Source organism: Balaenoptera borealis (genome assembly GCF_965194805.1).
Source record: "Balaenoptera borealis genome assembly, chromosome: 11".
NCBI lineage: Eukaryota > Metazoa > Chordata > Mammalia > Artiodactyla > Balaenopteridae > Balaenoptera > Balaenoptera borealis.
In genome coordinates, this window is record NC_138868.1 from 1,946,050 (window position 1) to 1,966,463 (window position 20,414).

Consider the following 20,414-nt stretch of genomic DNA (forward strand, 5'->3'; position numbering starts at 1 on the left):
GGGCCCGGGCGTGGCAGCCCCCCGCCCATCCCCCCGGCAGGTTTGGTGGGACAGCCCAGCGCCGGGCAGGGGAGGGGACGCGTCCTGGTGACAGGCAGGTCCTGTGGCGGGACAGGACACTCAGAGCCGGGAGGATCCCCGGGGCCGGATGGCGCGGTGGGAAGCGCGTGGGTGACGGCCCGCGGCTCGGCTGATAAGCAGTGCTAGGCCTTGGCACTGGCCCCCCCTTCCCGGCCGCTCGGAGCTGCCCCCGGCCCGGCCCCTGCGAACACCGCTCCCGCTCGCACACCTGTGCAAACATCCGCCCGCCGGCCGGGAAAACGGCCCCTTTGTGCCCGGCTTGGCACCGGTGCCCCAGCCTCGCCGTCAGCTGCGGCCCCGGCCTGGCCATTGTTCCCGCGGGCCCGGCACCCCCGCCGCCCAGCTCCTGGGCAGACGACTCCCATTCACGGCGGTGGCGCCCCTGCAGCTGTCTAGGCGGGTGGAGCGGCCGCGGCTCGAGTTATGGGCTGTGCTCCTGGCACGTCCCGGACAAACAGCTCAGGAAGCGCGAGCCAGAGCAGCCTGGCTGGGGGCTTCGGAGCCAGCTGGCCACTGCGCCCGGCGGTGGCTCTCCCTCGCTGTCCTCTGCGTGGCTTCGTGGGCCACGAGGGGAGCAAGCCCGGCCCTGCCGTGCCCCGTGGCTCCCCGTCCGGGGCGGACAGACCAGGGTCTGCCTACCAGGTGGTGCAGCCTCCAGCACCTGGGAGGGAGAGGCCTGCCGGCCAGGCCACTGCCCATCACCACGCTGCGTCCACGCCAGACCGGCACCTCTGGCTGGGTGCGTGGGACAGACCTGAAAATAGGGCGTCTGGGCCGCTGGGATGGGCCACCTGCTGTGTTTCCTCTGCGGAGCCAGGGCAGGGGGGCGGGTTCCCGGGGGGAGTGGCCACTGCTGCGTGTGGACCCGCCGGGAGGGCTGTAGGTGCCACGGGGGTGGCCCCAGCGTCCGCAGCATCCAGGCTTGGCCGGTGTTTGCTGGACGAGTGAATGAATCAGTTGATGTGCCCGTAAGACGGTTCTGTCCGTGGCCCCCAGGACAGCGGGTGCATCAGTGTCCTGGGGTGGCCACAACAAAGTCCCACAGACTGAGTGCCTTAAAATAACAGAACTGCGTTCTCTCATGGATCTGGAGACCAGAAGTCCGAGATCAAGGGGTTGCAGGGCCGGCTCCCTCCGAAATCTCTGGGGGAGGGTCCTTCCCGCCTCTTCCAGCTTCTGGGGGCCCCAGGTGTTCCTGGGTTTGTGGCCGCACCTTTTGTCTCTTATCAGGACACTGGTCAGTGGGTGCCGGGCCCACCCAGGGAGCCCGGGACCATCTCCTCTCCAGATCATTAACCCAGCTGCATCAACAAAGACCCTCTTTCCAGATAGGCTTGTGTTCTGCGGGCCTGCGTGGACATGGATTTGGGTGGACACCCTTCAGCCCAGGACAGCGCCGTCCCAGGTGGACATCACGAGAATGTCTCTCCCCTCACCGAGCCTCGGTTTCCAGGCTGAGGGTCCCCTCCGCTCCCGCTACCCCAGGTGGGGACGCCTGACCTGGGTGTGAGAGCTCCCCCCTCACCCCGAGTGTGGCGCCCCGTGCCTGGCTGCCGAGGTGTTGGGGAGGATTTAAGACTTTTTTCTTCGCCCTTGGAACAAAATGCGTTTGTTTGTGTTAAAGTTTGAGTGGAGGGAAAAGCAGTTTTTGCGAACACGGCCTCCTCTGTTTAGTGCCCGGGGGTCTCTCGAATCAGGAGGCTGCCGGGCTCTGTTTACCCCCTGCATCTAAATTTAGAATTTAGAGTGGAAAGGCTAGAAGCCGCCCCTGCATTCAGCCACCATTTAAAACAAGAGTCTGGCTCCTGTTCATTCTCCTTCGCTGTTGGCTCCAGAAGGTTCTGGCTTCCCAGGCTGGGCTGCATCCTGGCAGAGTGAGGCCAGAAGGGTCTGGGGGCCGAGTGGGGGGCCTGGGTGAGGACAGGGCCTCCCAGATATTCACATGCAAGGCCTGTCGGCACCGCCCAGTGGGTGGAACCAGGGTCAGGACCTCATCTGGAGCTGGGGAAACCGAGGCCCCGAGGGCCCGGGGGGTGGTGGGCCGGGCCCCCAGCCCTTCAAGGCTCTTCCTCTGCTTGGACTCCATGCAAAGCCCAGGGGTGCTGTGCAGCTAAGAGCAGAGGGTCTCCAGGACCCCGGGCTGCCACCTGCCCCGATCCCATCCTGCACCTGTTGACAGTTGTGTATGGGGCTGAGACCGTGGGCTCTGGGAGCCCAGCCAGAGAAGGGTCTTTACGACTGGGTTTTGCAGGATGAGTAGGGGTCCACAGGGCAGGTCTGTCTCTCTGTACTTACTGTCCACTGAGGGACCCCCTGGGGCGATTTTCTTACATGGACTCAGCAGGCCCAGTGAGGGGGGTGTTCAGCTCTTGTCATCCGGGGTAAGAACTTTCCAGCTTCAGCTCGAGGGAGAGAAACACGGTCAGCGTCAGGGACACAGTGCAACAGGAAGTAGTGGGGTAAAACAGGCGGGAGCGTGGTGTGAAGCCATCCTGCTCCACTGCTGGCCTGCTGAGTGGCCCTGGGCAGGTTACCGAGCCTCCCTGGGTATAAGCTGGGTGCCTACTTTCATGAGCTGGGGAGGGTTGTCAGTGAGGACACAGAGAGCCCAGGGTATCTGGCTCCCAGCGAGGATGCAGCAAAGGCTGGCTGTGAATTTTAGGGGCTGTTTCTGGCCACGGTTCTCTTGGCAGCACCCCCAGGCTGGCCGACAGGCAGTGACCCCCCCCAGCCACCTAATTCACACTCGAGTGTTCGTGGCTGCCACGGCCCAGTCACAGCCCTTAGCCCTGCTGGTGCCCAGAGTCCAGCTCTGCCCCGGCCAGCTCCCGGCCTCTAACACCTTAACTCACAGAGTGGCCCCTCTTCACACGCGCATGTGCACGTGTGCACGCCTATGTGTGTTGGCCCTTCCCGGCCCCCAGGGACCTGTGTTTCCCGCCAGGACGGCAGTGGGGCGCAGAGGGGTGGGCGCACCGTGCAGCCGTGCTGGGGCCAGGGCAGGGCATGTGACCGCTCCGTGCCTCGGTTTCCCCATCTGTAAAATGGGAGGTGGCAGGTCTACCTCCGAGGGCCGACGTGGGGCTCCCCGAGGGGACCACAATCCCAGGAAGGTAGCGACTCTTTCCATTGCTTCCAAGACATTCCTTGGAGGACTGGGCCTCTTGGCCGGGCTGGTCCTGGGCACCAGGCACATTCCGGCAGTCCCGCTCTGCGCTGGGCACTGGGGCACAGCCGGGGGTCAGCCGCCCGGGGGTCTCGCTCTCGGAGGCTTGGCCGTGGTCGGTCGTGGTCCACATGCCGTGATTTCCCTGGGAGTCAGCGAGGGCCCCCTGAGGAGGACACACCGGAGCTGAGCCCTCGAGGCAGAGTCTGCTGCGTGAGGGGCCACGAGCCCGGCCGTGCTGTGGGGTGGGCGCAGCCTGGGCAGGGCCTGGGGTGTCCACAGCGTCCCGCCAGGCGCTGTGTGACGCTCCTGAGGGCCCCTCCCGAGGAGGGAGAAAGGTCTTGACCCCGTCCCCATGGTCCGCACCCTTTCCCCGTGAGTACAGCGGCCAGGGCGCCGAGGCTTCCATAGGGAGAAGATGCGCTCACGTGACGAGGAGCCCTGGGCCTGCGTGGGTTTCTGTTCGTTTATTGACTTTTTCCTTTCTGAAAGGAGGCGGGCTTATTTGGGGGTATGTGTTTGCTTTTGTTTTTACCCAGAATTTGCAAGCCTGGCAAGGTTGTCCCCTCAGCCCTCATGTGCCGGCCTCTGTCTCCTTCACGGTGTCCCCTGCAAGCCTGGCCGGGGTCTCCTGGGGCAGCCCCACGATGGCTGGAGCTGGGGCCCGGGACCGCTGCTCCCACCCTTCGCTGTCCTGAGGCAGTCCTGCCACCCGCCCAGCCTCCCCTCTGTCCACACCTCTCCTCGCCCGAGGTGCCCTCTCCCTGGCCCCGTCCTTCCAGCCTCCTCTGGGCAGGTTGGTGGCCCGAGGCTGGGCGAGCCCCAGAGCCCTCAGCGCGGCAGCCTCTAGCCCTGGGCTTGTTCTCCGGCTGTCCCGGCGAGGGGCCTGGGGATAAGCAGGCCTCGGTTTGGTGCCAGCTCCGTCACTTAGCAGTGGTGAGACCCACCCCCGGCCTCAGTTTCCCTCTCTGGCAGATGGTCCCGAACTCACAGCATGGTCACGAGTTTGCCAAACGGAGGTGCCCCCCCCCCCGGTGCGAGCCCCTAGTGTCCACGTTGGCGCCGTCCTCACTCCCACTCCTGGCCGCCCATTCCCTCTGGACAGATGGCCACGGCCTGCAGGGTGGCGGCAGGCTGACCGCGTCCTCTGTGGGGCCGGGCTTCTGGGCTGGCCCTCCCGCTTCCCCCGGAGGCCGGCGTCCAGGAGGAAATAAAATGACACCAGCGCCAGCTTCTCGTGACGCAAAGTGTTGGGGGGACTGGCAGGTGTCCTCGCACCTCCTGTCCCTGGAGGAGAGACACGGGTGATGGGGGACGCACCCTGGGCTCAGCACCCCGGCTGAGTTGTCTCCCCGAGTCTGTGCCCAGGGGACGTGCAGCTCTGCATTCCGGATCGCCTGCCATGGGGGGCGCGTTCCGAGCACGCGGGCTATAAAACGGCCCATTCCTGAGCTGCTTGTGTCTGTGAATTCAGGAAAAACAAACAGCTCTGCGGGGATGGGCCGTTTCCTCAAAGAGCTGAAAGGATGTCGTTAACTTGACAAAGAAGGTCTGTGGCAGAGTCTGAGAAGCCAGGAGTGTGCCCTGCACCGCAGGGTGGGGGACACCTGGCCGGGGCTCCCCTGGCTTCTTCCTGCCGCCCGGCCATTGGAGTCCCAGCACCTCCCAGCCAGGCGGGCGAGGACATGGGGTCCCGCCTCCGGTGCTCCTGTCTGAGAAGGGAGGTGGCCTCGGGCGTCCCCACCCGCTGGCCTGCCCGCACCGCTCGGCCCCCAGGGCCTTCCAGGCCAACCCCTTTCCTCCTCCCACCTACGTCCGTTTCCCAGTTGTCTTGGAATTTTTTTTTTTTTGCCTTAATTTTGATAATTAGAAGGTTGTATCATGTGTTATTTGTCTTGAGGCCCGAGTTTCCCGGCACCCCTTAAAATTTACCCCCCTGGCGTGAGGGCCACACTCAGGTCCATCTCAGAGGTCACCCTGCCCCTGGCTCCCTGCATAGCTGCCATTCTCGAACTTGGAGTCACAGGACCCCTTGACGCCCTTATCAGTGATTGAAGACCCCAGAAAGCTTTTGTTTATGGGGCTCACGTCTGTCAATACCGCATTAGAAAATAAAAGTTAGAAATTTAAAAATAGACCCACTGTATGTTTACACACAAATAAATAATTCTACGAGAACCATTTTCCGGCAGACACTGGACACGGCGCCTCGGATGCCCCATCCCCTCTGCAGCCCTGAGGTGCCTTTGCTCCCCAGGTGCTGAGGGGCAGCTGCCGCCCAGGTCTCACACGAGGGGCGCAGACCCTCTGGGGGCTGCTGGCGAGGGGCTGCAGGTTCCCCTGGCCCCCTTATCTGCCTGCTGGCCTTCAGTCTTGCCCAAGGCCTCCGGCTGGCCTGCTCCGCCCTGCAGGTACCAGGCCGCGCTCCAGGTGTGCGCTGCCTGTGTGTGCGTGTGAGGCGTTGGGCCTAGAGAGAGCTGGGCTTGACGTGGGCACCGGCCCCTCTTTATGTGACCTCGCGCCATGTGTGGTACGTACACACGCCTGTGCCTCGTCGCTGCCTTAGCGTGTCTCGGCGTGCGTGTGCAGCGCCCTGTCTCTGTGTCAGGCCATCTGTGTGTGTGCACACGTGCATGGGCAGCACATTGGAAGCGGGTGTGGACGTGTGTCTGAGGGACGGTGACGTTGCCAGGAAACACTCCGTGTGGCGGTCACGGGAGCCGGGACCACGAACAGTCGCGTGGCGGGTGTTGGGCGGGCGCCTGCACCCGCGCTGCCCCCGGGTTGTGCTCTTTGGTGTAACCCGGGCTCCCGCACTGCGGTCCTTCCCGCTGCCCGGACTCCTGGTCACTCCTGCTTCCTGAGGGCCTCTCGCCTCTGCCCCGGGGCTTCCGAGCTGCCCTGTGTGCCTGTCCCTGTCTGCGTGGACACCTGTGCGGGCCCCAAGGACCCTGCTGCAGAAGCCGCCGCCTCCCGCCTGGGCCTTGTTCAGTGGAATCTGTGAAATGGGCCTCCCCAGGCCCTGCTCCCCGCCGGTCTCAGGGGGCAGGGGGGTCTCACGGAGGCTCCGTGCAGAACTCCCCGAGCCGCCAGGGGCCGTCCTCACTTGGCCTGGGCTGGGGGCCCTGGAAGGGGGAAGCCGGGTCTCGCCCAGCACACAGGTTGAGCGCGTGTGCTGACGGGATGAGCTGGGGCTCTGGGCGCCCTGGTCCCCCCGCCAGGCGCAGGGCGGGCTCCCCAAGCACCCAGACTCTGGCGTGGACAGGTGTGGGCCACGTGGCCGGCACAGCCAGGGTGGGCTCTGAGTCCCTGCAGGATGGCGTTGTCGGGCTCACGCCGGAGGCCCCGCCGGGGAGCAAGCCTAGGGTGGGGCTGGGGTGGAAGCAGCCCCTCAGTCCCACTGTCCCGGCCCACGCCCTGGACGGACAGCTGCCCCGTGGGGCAGGAGGCTCAAGCTGCGTCTGAGTCCCTCCGAGAAAAGGGCAAACGCATCATCTGGTGCCCGGGGTGGCGTCAGGAAGTGGCGTGTCATCGTGGCCGGGCTCTTTGCGGAGGGTGGGCCTCTGTGGGCGCTTCCGGCTTCCTGGGGGCCGGAGCACAGCGACATCAGTGGCCCGGTTGGCAGGCCTCCTGGGGACGGGGCGGGGAGGCTGTCCCGCGTCGGCGCCGAGCTCCCGTGTGTACGCTGGGGCTTGCTTCCTTTGCAGCGTTAGTGTGGGGGACCCAGACCCTGCGGGCTCGAGCACCGCGCTCTCAGCCGCCCGGCCTCTCGGTGCTGGGCTCTCTCGCTGGCCTCTGTTGCGCGGTGGCAGGTCTCGGATGGGGCGCGGGGCTCAGGCTGGACGGACGGACGCCCACCCTGAGGTTCTGGGGCTTGAGTGCCAACCGCTGTCCCTTGTCCTTGCAGGTGACGGTCACCACCATCGGCTACGGGGACAAGGTGCCCCAGACGTGGGTCGGGAAGACCATCGCCTCCTGCTTCTCCGTCTTCGCCATCTCCTTCTTTGCGCTTCCGGCGGTAGGTGCTCCGTGTTGGGGGGACTTTCCACGGCTCCTCAGCCTCCTCCTCCGGGCTCTGGGGCTGGCAGGGGGGCCCTGTGAGCAGACCACCCTCAGGGGGCGCATTCAGACCCCAGCTCGCCGGCCTCAGAGCCTCTGGAGGCCGCCGCCTTCCTGTTCCCGGCCCCCGGTGGGTCCTTTGGAGCAAGTGTGGGCGGCGGCGATCACCAGGCCTTTCATGGCAAATAGTGGGGTGCAGGCCGGCTCATTCGGCCGCGGAGGGTAGGGGTGAGGCGCCCTTGGTGGCTGCCACAGAACCGCAGAGGTGCAAGCCGTGAGGGCGGGAGCGGTCCTGCCCTGTGGCCTGGGGCAACTTTGACCCCTGTCCTTCCTGGAGGCCGTAGACCGTGGGCGTTAAAATCCCCTAGTTCACTCTGTGTGTGTGTAGGTGCCTGCTAGGTGTGTGACCATACCGTGTGTGTGTATGCACTGTACGTGCACGTGTTATACATCATGCAGTCTGTGTCTGTGTGTCTGCGTCATGCACACGTGCTCCATGTGTATCTGTGTGCATATGTATTGTCTATGCACGTGTCACATAGGTATACGTACCGCGTGCATTTGTATGTGCTCGTGCATGTGTGTCACATATGTATGTTCTCTGTGTGTGGTAGTCCTTAATGCACTGCATGTGTGTATTGCGGGTATGTGTGTCCACGCACGTGTGTGTCACGTGGCTGTGGTATAGCGTGTGTATGTATGTACACATAGAGCGTATGTACACGTGTATGACTTGCTCCCCTCTGTGGACAGGGAGCTCCCCCGGGTGAGCCGGCCCTTTCCATCCCGTTAGCAATCCTGGGGGGGTGGGCAGCAGCGGATCCTGCTTGGGTGGGGCTGCCTTCTGCCCCACGGGCTGGGCCGGAGGCACCGACCTCCTCCGTGGGGCCCGCAGCGCCAAGCAGGCCACCGGTGCCCAGCCTGTCTCTCCACTCCCCCGTCTGCAGGATGTGAGCCCTGGTTTCTGTGCCTTCCAGGGGATTCTCGGCTCCGGTTTTGCCCTGAAGGTCCAGCAGAAGCAGAGGCAGAAGCACTTCAACCGGCAGATCCCGGCGGCAGCGTCGCTCATCCAGGTGATGGCAGCCGCCGCCGCGGCCTCGTTGCCGTCATGTGGTGGTCAGTGTGCCCAGCTCTGTGTCGCCCGGGCAAGTACGAGCCGTGTCTGGTCTGGGAACGGCTCTCAGCCCTGAACTGACCCGGCCCCCGGGGCCACCGAGACCCTCTCCTGTGGACCCTCCCGAACACGGAAGGGCCGCGTTCCGTGCCACAGACATGCCCACCTGTTGTAACTCCTGCCCTGGGAACCATCGGGTGATGCCGATGGGGTGGGGGCACAGGAGCGTGGGAGCCCACCTTCCTCCATCCTGTGGGCCAGGCCAGGGGGACGAGGAGGTGGCCTGGCCAGTCCCGGATTTGGTCAGCCCTGTGGGCCCCTGGCCTCCAGCTGCAGCGGCCGCCTTGGTGTCTGTCTTCTCCCTCCTCTGTGGCCAGCCCCCGACTGCGAGGGAGCAGGACTGGGAGGGAAGAGTGAGGGGTCCTCAGGTGGCCGTTCCCCCCGGGGTCAGGGGTCGGGCCTGCTTGTGTAGTACTGTTGCTTCTGGGCCACTCCCAGCACCCACGGGGCTCCGTCCTCCCGGCCGACAGGAGGTGAGGACCGGTGACCCAAGGGCACGGGCCGCGCTCTGGACTGATGGGCCAGCTTGGCTTTCTGAAGGCCCGGCAGCTGCCCCTACAGGGCCCGGGGCTCACAGTGCCGGGCCTTGCGGGCGGGGCAGGGGCGGCACCTGCCCTCGGCCCCTCGCTCCCCGCACCCTCCTCCCCGCCAGGTTTCTGTGAGGAGGCTGCCTCAGAGGCCCCCAGCCCGAGAGCAGTGGGCGAGGAAGGTTCCAGAGGCGGGCAAGCGGGCAGGCGGCCCCGAGCCCCTGGACACTGGGCTCCGGCACCCCAGGCTCCTGGAACAGCCTGGAGGACTGGCGGCCCTCTCAGTGCCGAGCAAGGCTGGGGCACAAGGACCCCTGGAGACTCGTGCTCCGAGGGTGTCGGCCGGCGGCCGCCCGGGGCTGAGGAGCAGGCGGAGTGGGCGCGGGGCTACGGGGGGCGGCGGGCAGGGGCCTGGAGCACAGCTGTCATCGCGTGTCAGCACGGCCGTGCGGCCCTGCACCCGCCGGCGTGGCTGTGGTGCACAGCCTGGACCCCTCTGGGCACCCGGAGCCGAACGGCCCCCGGAGACCGTCTGGGGTCACGCCGGCGGCCGCAGCTCAGCCAGGGCCTCTATCCTGTTCCTCGTAAGCCTGTCCGGAGCCGCCGTCTGGGGCCGGACGCTAATCCTGCACCGGAAGGAAGTGAAGGCAGCCGCCGTAAAGCTGGGGCTCAGCCCCCCCTCAGGCCTGGCTTTATGGCGCCACGGCCTCCTCTCGGGGAGACCGTAAATCAGGCTGCAAATGGCCTGCCCGCGGAGGGGGCGCACTGACTTCCCGCGGGACGTGTGTGCGGCCCCACACAAGCCTCCCAGGAGGCGGGAGAGGCCTGGAGCGGGGCCTGGAGGGCGGGACTGGGATGAGGGACGGCGGGGCGGGAGGGGGCATGTCCACTGGGTTCCCGTCACAGAGGTGGCATCTCTGTCCCAGGACCCCTTCCCCCGCCCCCGGCATCTCTCTCTCCAGCTCCCACGGCCGGCAGTGCCAAGGCCCTCAGGGTGCGTCCTCCTACGAGGCTCCTGGTGCCCCCTCCGGCCCCCCCACCAGACGTGGCCTCCCCTTGGGTCTCCTCCTCCAGGCCACACCCTGGTGGTAGTCACCGTGGGCGTCTCTAGAGTGAAGGCCTGAGACCTTCACCCCCAGGCCATCTGGAGGCCCCGGAAACTGTGGGTCCCTGGGGGCTCTGCCTCCTGGACACTCAGCCCCGCCTCCTGCTGGCCCTGGGGGCCCTGCCCCTCCACGCCCCCAGTGACCTCTCCCCTGCGGCGTCCCCGAGGAGAGGCCGGCAACCAGGACGGGGGTGGGGGGCGCCCCGTGCCCCGCGGGGGAACCAGCAGGTGGAGGTGGGCGCACACGGACTGGGGCTCACGGGCCCCTGTGGTGGTTGAGCCGCGTGCGACCGTACATGAGGCTGTGGGCTGCAGGAAGGGAACAGGCTCTTGCGGGTGGGGGCAGGCCCTGAGCCTGGGGAAGGGGCTGGTGGGCAGGGAGCCCCGTGGTCTTGCCAGAAGGGGGCCCAGGCAGGAGTGGCGGGCCGCAGCTCCCTGGGAGCCCCCGTCAGTGGCTCCGCGGGTGACAGCCACTCCCTTCTGCTGGTTTCAGACGGCGTGGCGGTGCTACGCGGCCGAGAACCCCAACTCCTCCACCTGGAAGATCTACGTCCGGAAGCCACCCCGCAGCCATGCTCTGCTCTCCCCCAGCCCCAAGCCCAAGAAGTCTGCCATGGTAACCAGCCCCCGCCTGCCACCAGGATGGGGCACTCACACACGGGCGGGGAGGCCACACGGCCACAGCTCACGGCCGGGATTTGACTCTGGTGCTTCAGCCCGGTGTGGCCCATGGCGCTGTGGGCACTGGGGTATACACCCTGTGCTGGGCTCCTGCCATCCCGGTGTCCCCAGGCTTGGGGGCTTGTAGGACTGGCCGCTCCAGGGCCAGGGCTGTGGGAGGTCCCAAGGAAGTACCCCGGGAACAGGACGGGCTGGATTCCGGCCAGCTGCTGGGAGAAGGCTCTTGAGAGGGCCTTGGTGTTGGGCTTTCCATGCTGGGCCTGGTGGGCCGCAGGGGCTGGAGGTGGCATCCTGGCTCAGGGAAGAGGGTCTCGTGGTCATAGGATAAGGGAGCTCGGGCAGACTTGAGGCAAGAGTCTCGTGAATGAAGGGTGTGGCCCGCCCCGACAGAGCTCTCCTTCCTGGCCCGCGCCCACACCATCCTTGGAGAGACGCAGTCTCCCAGGTTCTGGCTGCCTCTGGAGCCTTTGCATCTGCTATTTCCTCTGCCAGAAGGTTCTCCCAGATCCCAGCATGGCCTGCTCCCCTCAGGTCACCTCCTCAGGGAAGCCTCGGCTGGCCTCAGTCTGTCCGCCCCGCCCCCCTGCTCTAACTCCCGGCTGGTCACAGCCCTCGTTACCACCTGCCCTGGGGTATTCCTGTGTATTTCTCTGTTTGCTGGTTTCCTGTCCGCCTGCCCCCCAGGCTGTGAGCTCCCAGCGCAGCCACTGGGCGGAGCCCCTCTGGCCGCATCACATGCTGCAGCCCACTCTGCCTGTGTGCGAGGGTGCTGGCCTGGGCCCTGGCAGGTGCCCCAAGGGTGGTCTGGGGCCAGCAGACGGCCTGGCAGAGGACGCCCAGGAACTGACAATTTTATTGTCTGGTTTTTTCAGGTAAAGAAAAAAAAGTTCAAACTGGACAAGGACAACGGGGTGAGCCCGGGAGAGAAGATGCTGACTGTCCCCCACATCACTTGCGACCCCACGTCGGAGGAGCGGAGGCCTGAACACTTCTCGGTGGACGGCTACGACAGTTCTGGTGAGAAACCTTCACACAGCGTGAGGGGTGGGGACAGGGCCACGCTCAGCTCTGACCCAGGGCTGCTGGGGCCTCTGGGGTGTCCGGACGCCCCCTTCTCCCCCTCGCACTTGCTCTTGTCCTGTGGACAGCTGGTATTGTCATGTCTGCTCCCGCTGGCCCACTGTCACCCGCGGATGTTCTCCTCTGTTCTGGGCTTCTGGGAGCGAGGCCCTGCCTCGCTCTTGCTGTGTGGCTGGCGCCCCAGGTCTGGCAGAGAGGAGGTGGCCCGTACTACACGTTGACCCCCATTCCAGGTGGAGTGGGGCTGGGGGTCCTGAGCCAGCACCGTGCGTGCCTGCAGCTCTGCCCGTCTCGACGCTCTGTGCCTTTGTTCTCTGTCACTTCTGTGTCCATCCCTCCCCTCTTGGACCTCTTCCCGGGACCCCCAGAATGTTCCCGCATCCGCCAGAACGTTTCAGCTTACTGGTGGTTCGAGGGTGGTGTCACTGTCTCAAGCATGGCAGAGGGTGATGAGTTCACGTTGTGCTCATGGGCGGCTGGTGCCCCGTCCGCCTGGTGCTGGCTTTGTGGGCGGCCGACCCGCGATGTACCCTCTGCATCTGGTCACTGCTGGCAGAAGGGCAGAAAGTGTTCTGGAAAGGAGCCACGGCCTCTCCCTGCTCCCAAGGCTGCCTGTGGACGTCCTCTTTGGGAGCTGGGTGTGCAAGACCGAGCCTGGGCGCCTGCCCTGCTGGGCGCTGGGCTGCCCGGGGCCTCATCACACACCGTCGGGATTCTGGCCCGGCCGCATCGCCGATGGGCCCCTGGGATGCGTTGCCTGCCTGCCCGCTGGAGTGGGTACAAAGGACAATTGTGACAACAGCTCCGGATTTGGGGCAGGACCATTGTCGCAGTGCAGATGGGGGCTTTCTGCAAATGCTAATGCGCAGGTCGGGCGCCGGGAGGAGCTTCGCTCGCTGTTGGCTGAATACGGAGCAGCCCGAAACGATGCGTCCATTCAGCCTGTTTGGCGTTATTAAGTCCTCAGTGATGTCTGCGGAATGTTAATGAGGTACAAGTGCCGGGGAAGTCGGGTGCCTTTTGTGGAATGCTCCCGCACGGAGGAGTTTTTTCTTTCCTGCCAACGCGATAAGTCAGCCCAGCCCAGAGCCACCGGATTTCTGGAGCCTGAGCTGTCGGCCTGGGTCCCGTGGGTTACCTGACACTCCTGAATCCTCCTCACCCGGAGGCTCTCAAGAGCCCTGGTGTGGGCGAAGGGGCGCCAATCCCGGGGCCAGATGCCATCACTGGGAAAGGCCTGCAGGCCCAGCTCCCACGCACTGGGGCGCGAACAGCCATGCTGAATTCCACCGCCACGCCAGTCCCAGGCCTTGAACCTGAACCTCAAGAAGGGGGCGTGCTGGACAAAATCATCTCTGTCCCAGCACGCGGTACCTGCCCGCGCGTGCCCGCCTGCCGCTCTGCCCACGGCGCCTACCAGCCCAGGGTATCCCCTGCCCACGGCAGTGCCCGCCCGCACACCTCTCCCCCACCTCAGTGATTTCTCTCTGTGTCTCAGGCTCGCAGCTTCTCTGGGCTCCTGTCCTGCGACCTTCAGACCCCGTGTCCCAGGCAGAGCTTCTCCCCCTCGTTCGTGGGTTCTAGAGCCTTGTCTGAGCCGCTCTGATTTCCGGTGGATGCCTGTCTTCAGGGGAGATCTCGTGAGCGGTGACAGGTGGCCGGGGCGGCCCGGGTCCCTCCTGTACGGCACCCACCCCCCTGCAGGTTCCGGTCACTCGGTTGCTTGCGCCATCCTGACTCACCAGGGACTGTTCACGCTCCTCGCCATCCAGGGAGGAAGACAGGCGACAGCACGAGGGCAGAGTGTGTGGGCCTCTGAGGGATGAGAACCTGGCTTGAGCCGGACAAGTCTGGGAAGGCTTCTAGGAGGAGGTGACATCAGGGCTGAGTGGAGCTGGCCAGGAGAGCGAGGAAAGGCCAGCGAATGGCAGAGCATCTTGGACAGAGGTGTTCGGGGGCCAGCCACACCTCTGCGTGTCTCTGCCAGGTGACCTGGGCGTGGCACGTGGTGTCTGCGTTGGGTGGGGTGCTGACCGCACCCACCTCACATAGATGCCTGCGGGGCTTCTTCACCAGTCTGGCGGCCTCGGGCATGAGTCGTGACCCGGAGCCAGCAGGCATTGGACGGGGCAGATGGTGGAGGCCACGGAGCAGGAGTGGCCATGGGTCAGCCCTGTGCCCTGCGTGGTTCCCTGGGGTGGCACGCACGGGGCAGCGGGCAGGACTTGGTCAGGGCCCACAGGCGAGACTCGGTGGCGGGCCAGCCCAGGGCCTGCAGCCATGGTGTCGGGGTGCGGGCAGGGGGAGCCGGGCACCAGCTGGAGGTGGGACCTGTGACCTCAGGGGCTCCCGGGGCGACGGTGGAGCTGCGGGGGGGGGGGGGGCGGGGTGAGGACACCGGGTGAAAAGAGAACTCTCACCACAGAGACTTCAGACAGAGAATTTCAGAGAATGACGGGCCCGAAGCCCACGTGCCCCGCTCCGTGGAGGGACCGCGTCGGAGGCGCGGAGGCCCTGCCCGCCTTGGGGGTTTGCTCACGTCTGATGGGCTTTGCCGGGGGTGGGGGGGTCCGATCCTCTTGCCTTCCGCGTGTGGAGGCCGTGCAAGTCGATTCTGTCCTCACGGCCTGCCCGTCGCATCGGTCGGCAGCTGCTCCGTGCCTCCTGCAACCCCGCCCCCGGGCCGGGGGGCTCTCACCCCATCACCGTCCTGTTTCACGGGCCCTGCTGCCCCGTGTTTGGGTTTGGCCTTTGTAAACAGTTCTCTGCGTTAGCTGCTTGTCCTGACGCTGGAGAAGCGAGTTTGCTGACAGACTTGTGAGTTTTCTGTCTCTCAGTCTGGACTTAATTTCCTTCCTCCTGGAGCCTGTGCTCTCTTCCGGGATGGTCTGTCGACGGTCTACTCAGTTTCTGCTCGTCTGAAATTTTTGTATTTTGCCTTTGCTCTTGGACAATGGTTTAGTTGTGTAGAACATCACAGGTTGAGATCTGTATTTATTTTAATTAAAAAAAATTTTTTTAATTGAAATGTAGTTGATTTTCAGTGTTTCAGGTGTACAGCAAAGTGATTCAGTTACATATATATATGCATATATATATTTACTCTTTTTCAGATTCTTTTCCATTATAGGTTATTAGAGGTCTGTATTCTCTCTGAGCAGGCTGGAGATCCACCACCGTCTCCCGGCTGGTGTGCCCTGTCGAGCTAATTGACAGTCCTTTGTAGGTGACCCTTCCTCCCGTCTGGTGACCTTGAATACCTTCTCTTTGACTTTGGTGTTCCATCGTTTCACTGTAGTGAATCAAGCTGGTGGATTATTTTTACTTGTCCTGCCTACAAGGTGTCCTGATTCCTGAATGAGGGTTTGTGTCCTGCATCAAGTGGAAAATCAGCCCCACCGTGTCATAGAATAGTAGTACCTCCCCTAACTGCTGTGACCTCGCCTGGAAACTTCCACTTGCCCCTCCTGGTCCATCCTCCTTGGCGTCTCTCATACCCCCCGTCTCTGTCTTCCTGTGCTGCATCCTCAGCAACTTCTTTGTGGTTTCCTAACTCTTCACGTGTGCCAGCCGGTGAGGTGTTTATTTCAGTTGCCACCTATTTTTTCATTTCCGTATGTCCTCACGTGGGGGTCTCACCTGCTTGGTCTTAGCATCTTGTATCTTCCTCACGTTTGACGACAGACCTTTGGATTTTTCAGCCCCTTGAATGTGCTCATCTCCTCGTATCCATCCTGTCACTTCATCACCTGCGGCTCTTGGAGAGTCTGATTCTGTTCACGGTGGACTCTCTGACGCTTGCTTCCTCGTGGGTCTGCCGGCTTAGGCTGTGATCGTGGAGGTTTTGTATCCGTGGGTTCTCGTGGGCTCTGGAGAGGTGATCCCACAAACCACGCCAGGACACGCGTGGGGTTGGCTTATAGGTGTGGGGTTTTCTAGACAACCCGTGTCATGGAAGCACAGAGCCAGGGTCCTGTAAGATCAAGCCTAAGCACACGCACCACTTACACTCCAGGAACACAGGCCGAGGCAGGTGAGTTTCCTTTCCCCCCGTTGGCCGATGCGAGGGTTTGGTTGGGTTTTGTCCGGCTTTGTGGTTTGGTTCGCATCACCCTTTGGCTCTTGGTTCAGCTTTTCGATGTGGAGTCTCAGCTGCCAGTTCTTGCTTCGTGCTGCTTCCAGGCGTGGCCTCTTCCCCTCGGGGGGCAGTAAGGTCCACACTGGGGCTCCTCAGGTGGGCAACCCCGGGAGGCCAGCGGGTCAGAGCCAGGGCACACCTGCTCCCCTCTTGGCCATGGGGACACCCCCTTCCCTGTCAGGTGAGCTCAGCGGAGCCTGCAGGAGGTTTGCTCTGTTCCAGAACTTGCAGAGAGAGGCTTTTCATGGCATCAGGCCCACTTATTGGCAGAAACGGAAGTCCTCCTCTTGGCGACAGACAGAGCTGTTCCCGGCGAGGAAGCCTGGGAGGCCCCGCTGGCTGGGGCTGGGCACTGATGCTTCAGGTTGGAACTTCCCCAGGTGTCCCTCAAATCACCTGGAGAACTTAACCTTTAACACAGCCTCAGAGACCTACCCCTCAAGATTTTGAGTCACAGTGGCTGTGGGGAGGCCCAGGAATGTGTGTCGGTAACAAGCCCCTAGGTTACCTGGCAGCAGGTGGTCCATGGACTGGTGTAGCCCTGAGGGCGAGGTTCTCCTTCTGTGACATCCTGGTCTGTGTCCGCCTCAGTCTCACCTGGGTCAACGTTGCCTTGTTCAGGACAAGAATAGGGTCCCAGGCGCCCTCCTGGCATCTGCCCCTCTGTTCTGGTCTTGGGGTGTGACGTTCCCCCTGGCTCTGGAGAGGACTTGTGATCATAACTTCTGGTGACCATCCTGGTCACCACACATCACTCATGCAGCCTCGGGGTCCCGGGGAGGTGGTCCCTGCAAGGTCCTGCAGGCTGGGGCCTGCGACTCCTCCAGTGGGTGTGGGAGTCTGGCGGGGCAGGAGACAAGGCCCGACGAGCTCTGTGGGCATGTTCTGAACTCCCAGACCAGAACCTTCTCACGGGCTCTCCCCCAGGCTGCTCACTCCCGTCCCCTCCGAGCTGCCCCAGGACTTCACTGAGGATGGTCTCTCTGTATCTTCCTCACTGTCTTTCCCCCCTCCTGTCTGCTCTGGACAGCCAGTGAGCAGGTGAACAAATGTACCTGCTCACACACCCCCCCCCCCAGGATTCCCTGTCCCCTCGGGGCTGCCGCCTGGATGCCTCTGGGTCTCGTGGTAGCCTGGCCCTCACTCATCTTCCCAGCTCTGCACCCCCCGTCTGCACCCACAGCCAGGCTTTTCCACCTGGACCCCTTTGCCCGAAGGTCACCCCACCACGGCCCATCTCTTCATGACCAAAAGATGGCCACTCCCAAATTTCAAGAGATTTTTTTTCTGCTTAAAAACATGGCATATGCTCATTATAGAGCCTATGAAACATACACACGAGAATAATGAAGAAAAATAATCCCCTGTTGTCTCACTGCCCAGAGTAGCAACGGTTAGGCTTTTGACAGATGTCCTGTCTCCTTAGTTTTAAAGAATAGACACACCTGGGTTGGTTCCACCCACACTATCCAGTATTGTTCCTGCTTTTATCACTTGCTGTGATACGAGTGTACAATTGATTTTTTGCTGTGTCCAGTCAAACGTTTATGCCAGTGATTTTGTGCTCCTGGTGTGCTGCCTTAGGGGAGGGGTCTGCAGGCTAATTTGGAAATATGATGGGCAAGGATTCCGTGATGTGTTTCTGATTTTGTGGGAATTGGATCCAGCGTTTTACTGTTTTGATTGGTGGTGTTCCTGGCTTTCAAACTCTGTCAAAGACAAAACAAAATCCCAAACTAGAGAATATTTAGAAAAATAATAACAGAAGTAGTCCGTATTGGATCCTATAATATATAAAGTATTTAAATGACTGTTGATTCATAAGTTGGTATATCTAAATATGACTTCAAACCCAATAGCCGAAAGGGAAAAAATAATGAATAATATATAAAAGGTGAAAGAAACAAATCCAGGATGAGAATTGGGGATTTTAATACACCTATCTCAAAAGTTGATAGAACAAGTAGAGAGCAAAGCAGTAAGGATATAACTCTGAACAATACTTTCAACCAAGTTGACCTAATGAACACTTATAGAACACTCCTCCCAACAATAGCAGAGAACATACTGTTTCCAAGTGTACGCAGAACATTTACCAAGATAGAAGCAGGTTCTGAACCATAAAACAAATCCCAGTACATTTAAAATGATTCAAGTGATATATAAAGTCTGTCCTCTGACCACAATGGAATTAAATTGAAAATCAGTAATAAAAAGATCTCTGGAAAATCCTCAAATATTTGGAAACTAAATAACATGCTTCCAATAGGACAGGGTCAGAGAAGAAATCCAAATGGAAACTAGAAAATATGTTGAACTTAATGAAAATGAAAACACAGCATATCAAAATGTGTAGGCTCTGCTAAGGGCAGCACCCAGGAAGCAGCACAGAGCACCAGCATGTACACTAGAAAAGAATTGGCTCCAGTCGGCCTCAGCTTCTACCATAAGAAACTAGAGAAAGAGTAACAAGCTAAACCCCAAAGAAGTAGAAACAAGAAAATAATAAAGCTCAGAGGGGAAACAAATGAAATGGAACACTCAAAAACAAAAGAAAAAATAATGAAACCAAAAGCTGATTTGTTTTAAGAAGATCAATACATTTGATAAACCTTTACCCAGAAATATCAGGAGAAAAAGAGAGAAGACACAAATTATCAGTATCAGAAATGAGCGATATGGCAGTACCGATTCTACAGATATAAAAAGGATCATAAGGGAATACGCTATACAAGTCTTTAAATTCAGCAACTTAGGTGAAATGGGCAAATGTCTTGAAAGATGTAAACTACTCAAGAAATAGATAACCTGAATAGTTCCCTCTCTGCTGATAAAATCAAAGTCATAGTTCAAAACATTCCCCCAGACTTTCTCCAGGACCACATGGCTTTACTGGTGAATCCTGCCAAGCATTTAAGAAAGATAAAATCAATTCTAGACAACATTTTCTGGAAAATTGAAAAGGGGGGAATAGTTCCAAACTCATTATGAGGCCAGCATTGCCCTGATCTGAAAACCAGCCAAAGACATTGTAAGAAAAGAAAGCTATAACTAAAGACATTGTAAGAAAAGAAAGCTATAGTTAAGTATCCCTCATGGACATAGATGCAAAATTTTATTTGCAAACTTTTAGCAAATCAAATCCAATAATATATTAGAAGATTATACATCATGACCAACTGGGGTTCGAGAATGCAGTTAGTTTGACATTTTAGAAAATCAGTCAGTTAACCATATTAACAAATGAAAAACCATACGATTTTCTCAATAGATGCAGAAAAAGAATTTGACAAAATCCAACAGCCAAGTATTACAAAAGCAAGTAGAAAATAGAAAGGAGCTTCCTCAACCTGATAAAGCTCTCAACGAAAAAACTACATCTATAGCTTCTTTTTTAAAAAATATTTATTTATTTATTTGGTTGTGCTGGGTCTTAGTTGCGGCAGGCAGGCTCCTTAGTTGTGGCATGTGAACTCTTAGTTGCGGCATGCGTGGGGGATCTAGTTCCCTGACCAGGAATCAAACCTGGGCCCCCTGCATTGGGAGCACGGCATCTTAACCACTGTGCCACCAGGGAAGTCCCAGCTATAACTTCTTAATGAAGAAAGACTGACTGCTTTCCCCCTAAGGTCAGGAACGCAACAAGAAGGCAAGAGAAAGAAATTTTAGACGTCCAGGTTGGAAAAGAAGAAATAAAACTGTTTTTATTTGCAGATGACATAGTTATCTGTGTAGAAAACCTGGTGAATATATAAGATGACCACGAGAACTAATATGTGAATTTAGCAAGGTGGCAGATGCAAGATCAACATTGAAAAATCAATTCCATTTCTGTGTTCTAGCGGGAAATAATCTGAAGTTGAAATTTTAAAATACTACTTACAGTAACATGAACAATATGAAATACTTAGAGACTAATCTGACAGAAGATGTGAGAGCTGTACACTGGAAATTATAAAATATTGCTGAAAGAACTGAGAGAATATCTAAATAAATGGAGAGGTATACCATGTTCATGAATCACAAGATTCAATATTGATTTCTACACTCAGGATAATATCAGTCAAAATCCCAGCAGGCATTTTGTAGAAATTAACAAACTGATTCTGAAATTCATATGGAAATGCACATGACCTAGAACACCAAACCAACTTTGAAAATGAACAGAGTTGGAGGACTACACCAGCAGTGTGGTAGTAGCGTCAAGGTAAGCAAACAGATCAACAGAACAGACTAGAGAGTCCAGAGAGGCCTACACATTTATGGACAACTGATTTTTGATCAAGGTACAAAGGTAATTTGGTAGAGAAAGGGTAGTCTTTTCAACAGACAGCATTGGAACAACTGGATATCCATATGCCAAAAAATGAACTTGGATATACAGCTTGCATCATATATAAAAA

At 59.8% G+C, this 20,414-nt stretch overlaps 2 protein-coding genes across 7 annotated transcripts in view; one reads left to right on the forward strand and one right to left on the reverse strand.

The window, feature by feature from the left end:
• Positions 1–20,414, forward strand: part of KCNQ1 (potassium voltage-gated channel subfamily Q member 1) — a 349,026-nt gene that overhangs the window by 96,843 nt on the left and 231,769 nt on the right. For all 5 annotated transcript variants that reach the window (XM_082342550.1, XM_082342549.1, XM_082342547.1 and 2 more), the window contains 4 exons: positions 7,155–7,265; positions 8,284–8,379; positions 10,606–10,728; positions 11,666–11,810. In XM_082342550.1, coding sequence (XP_082198676.1) covers positions 7,155–7,265; positions 8,284–8,379; positions 10,606–10,728; positions 11,666–11,810 — 475 coding nt within the window. The remainder of the gene's footprint in view (positions 1–7,154; positions 7,266–8,283; positions 8,380–10,605; positions 10,729–11,665; positions 11,811–20,414) is intronic.
• The window catches only part of LOC309606045 (uncharacterized protein), a 129,005-nt gene that overhangs the window by 19,249 nt on the left and 89,342 nt on the right, over positions 1–20,414 (reverse strand). The gene's annotated exons all lie outside the window — the stretch shown is intronic.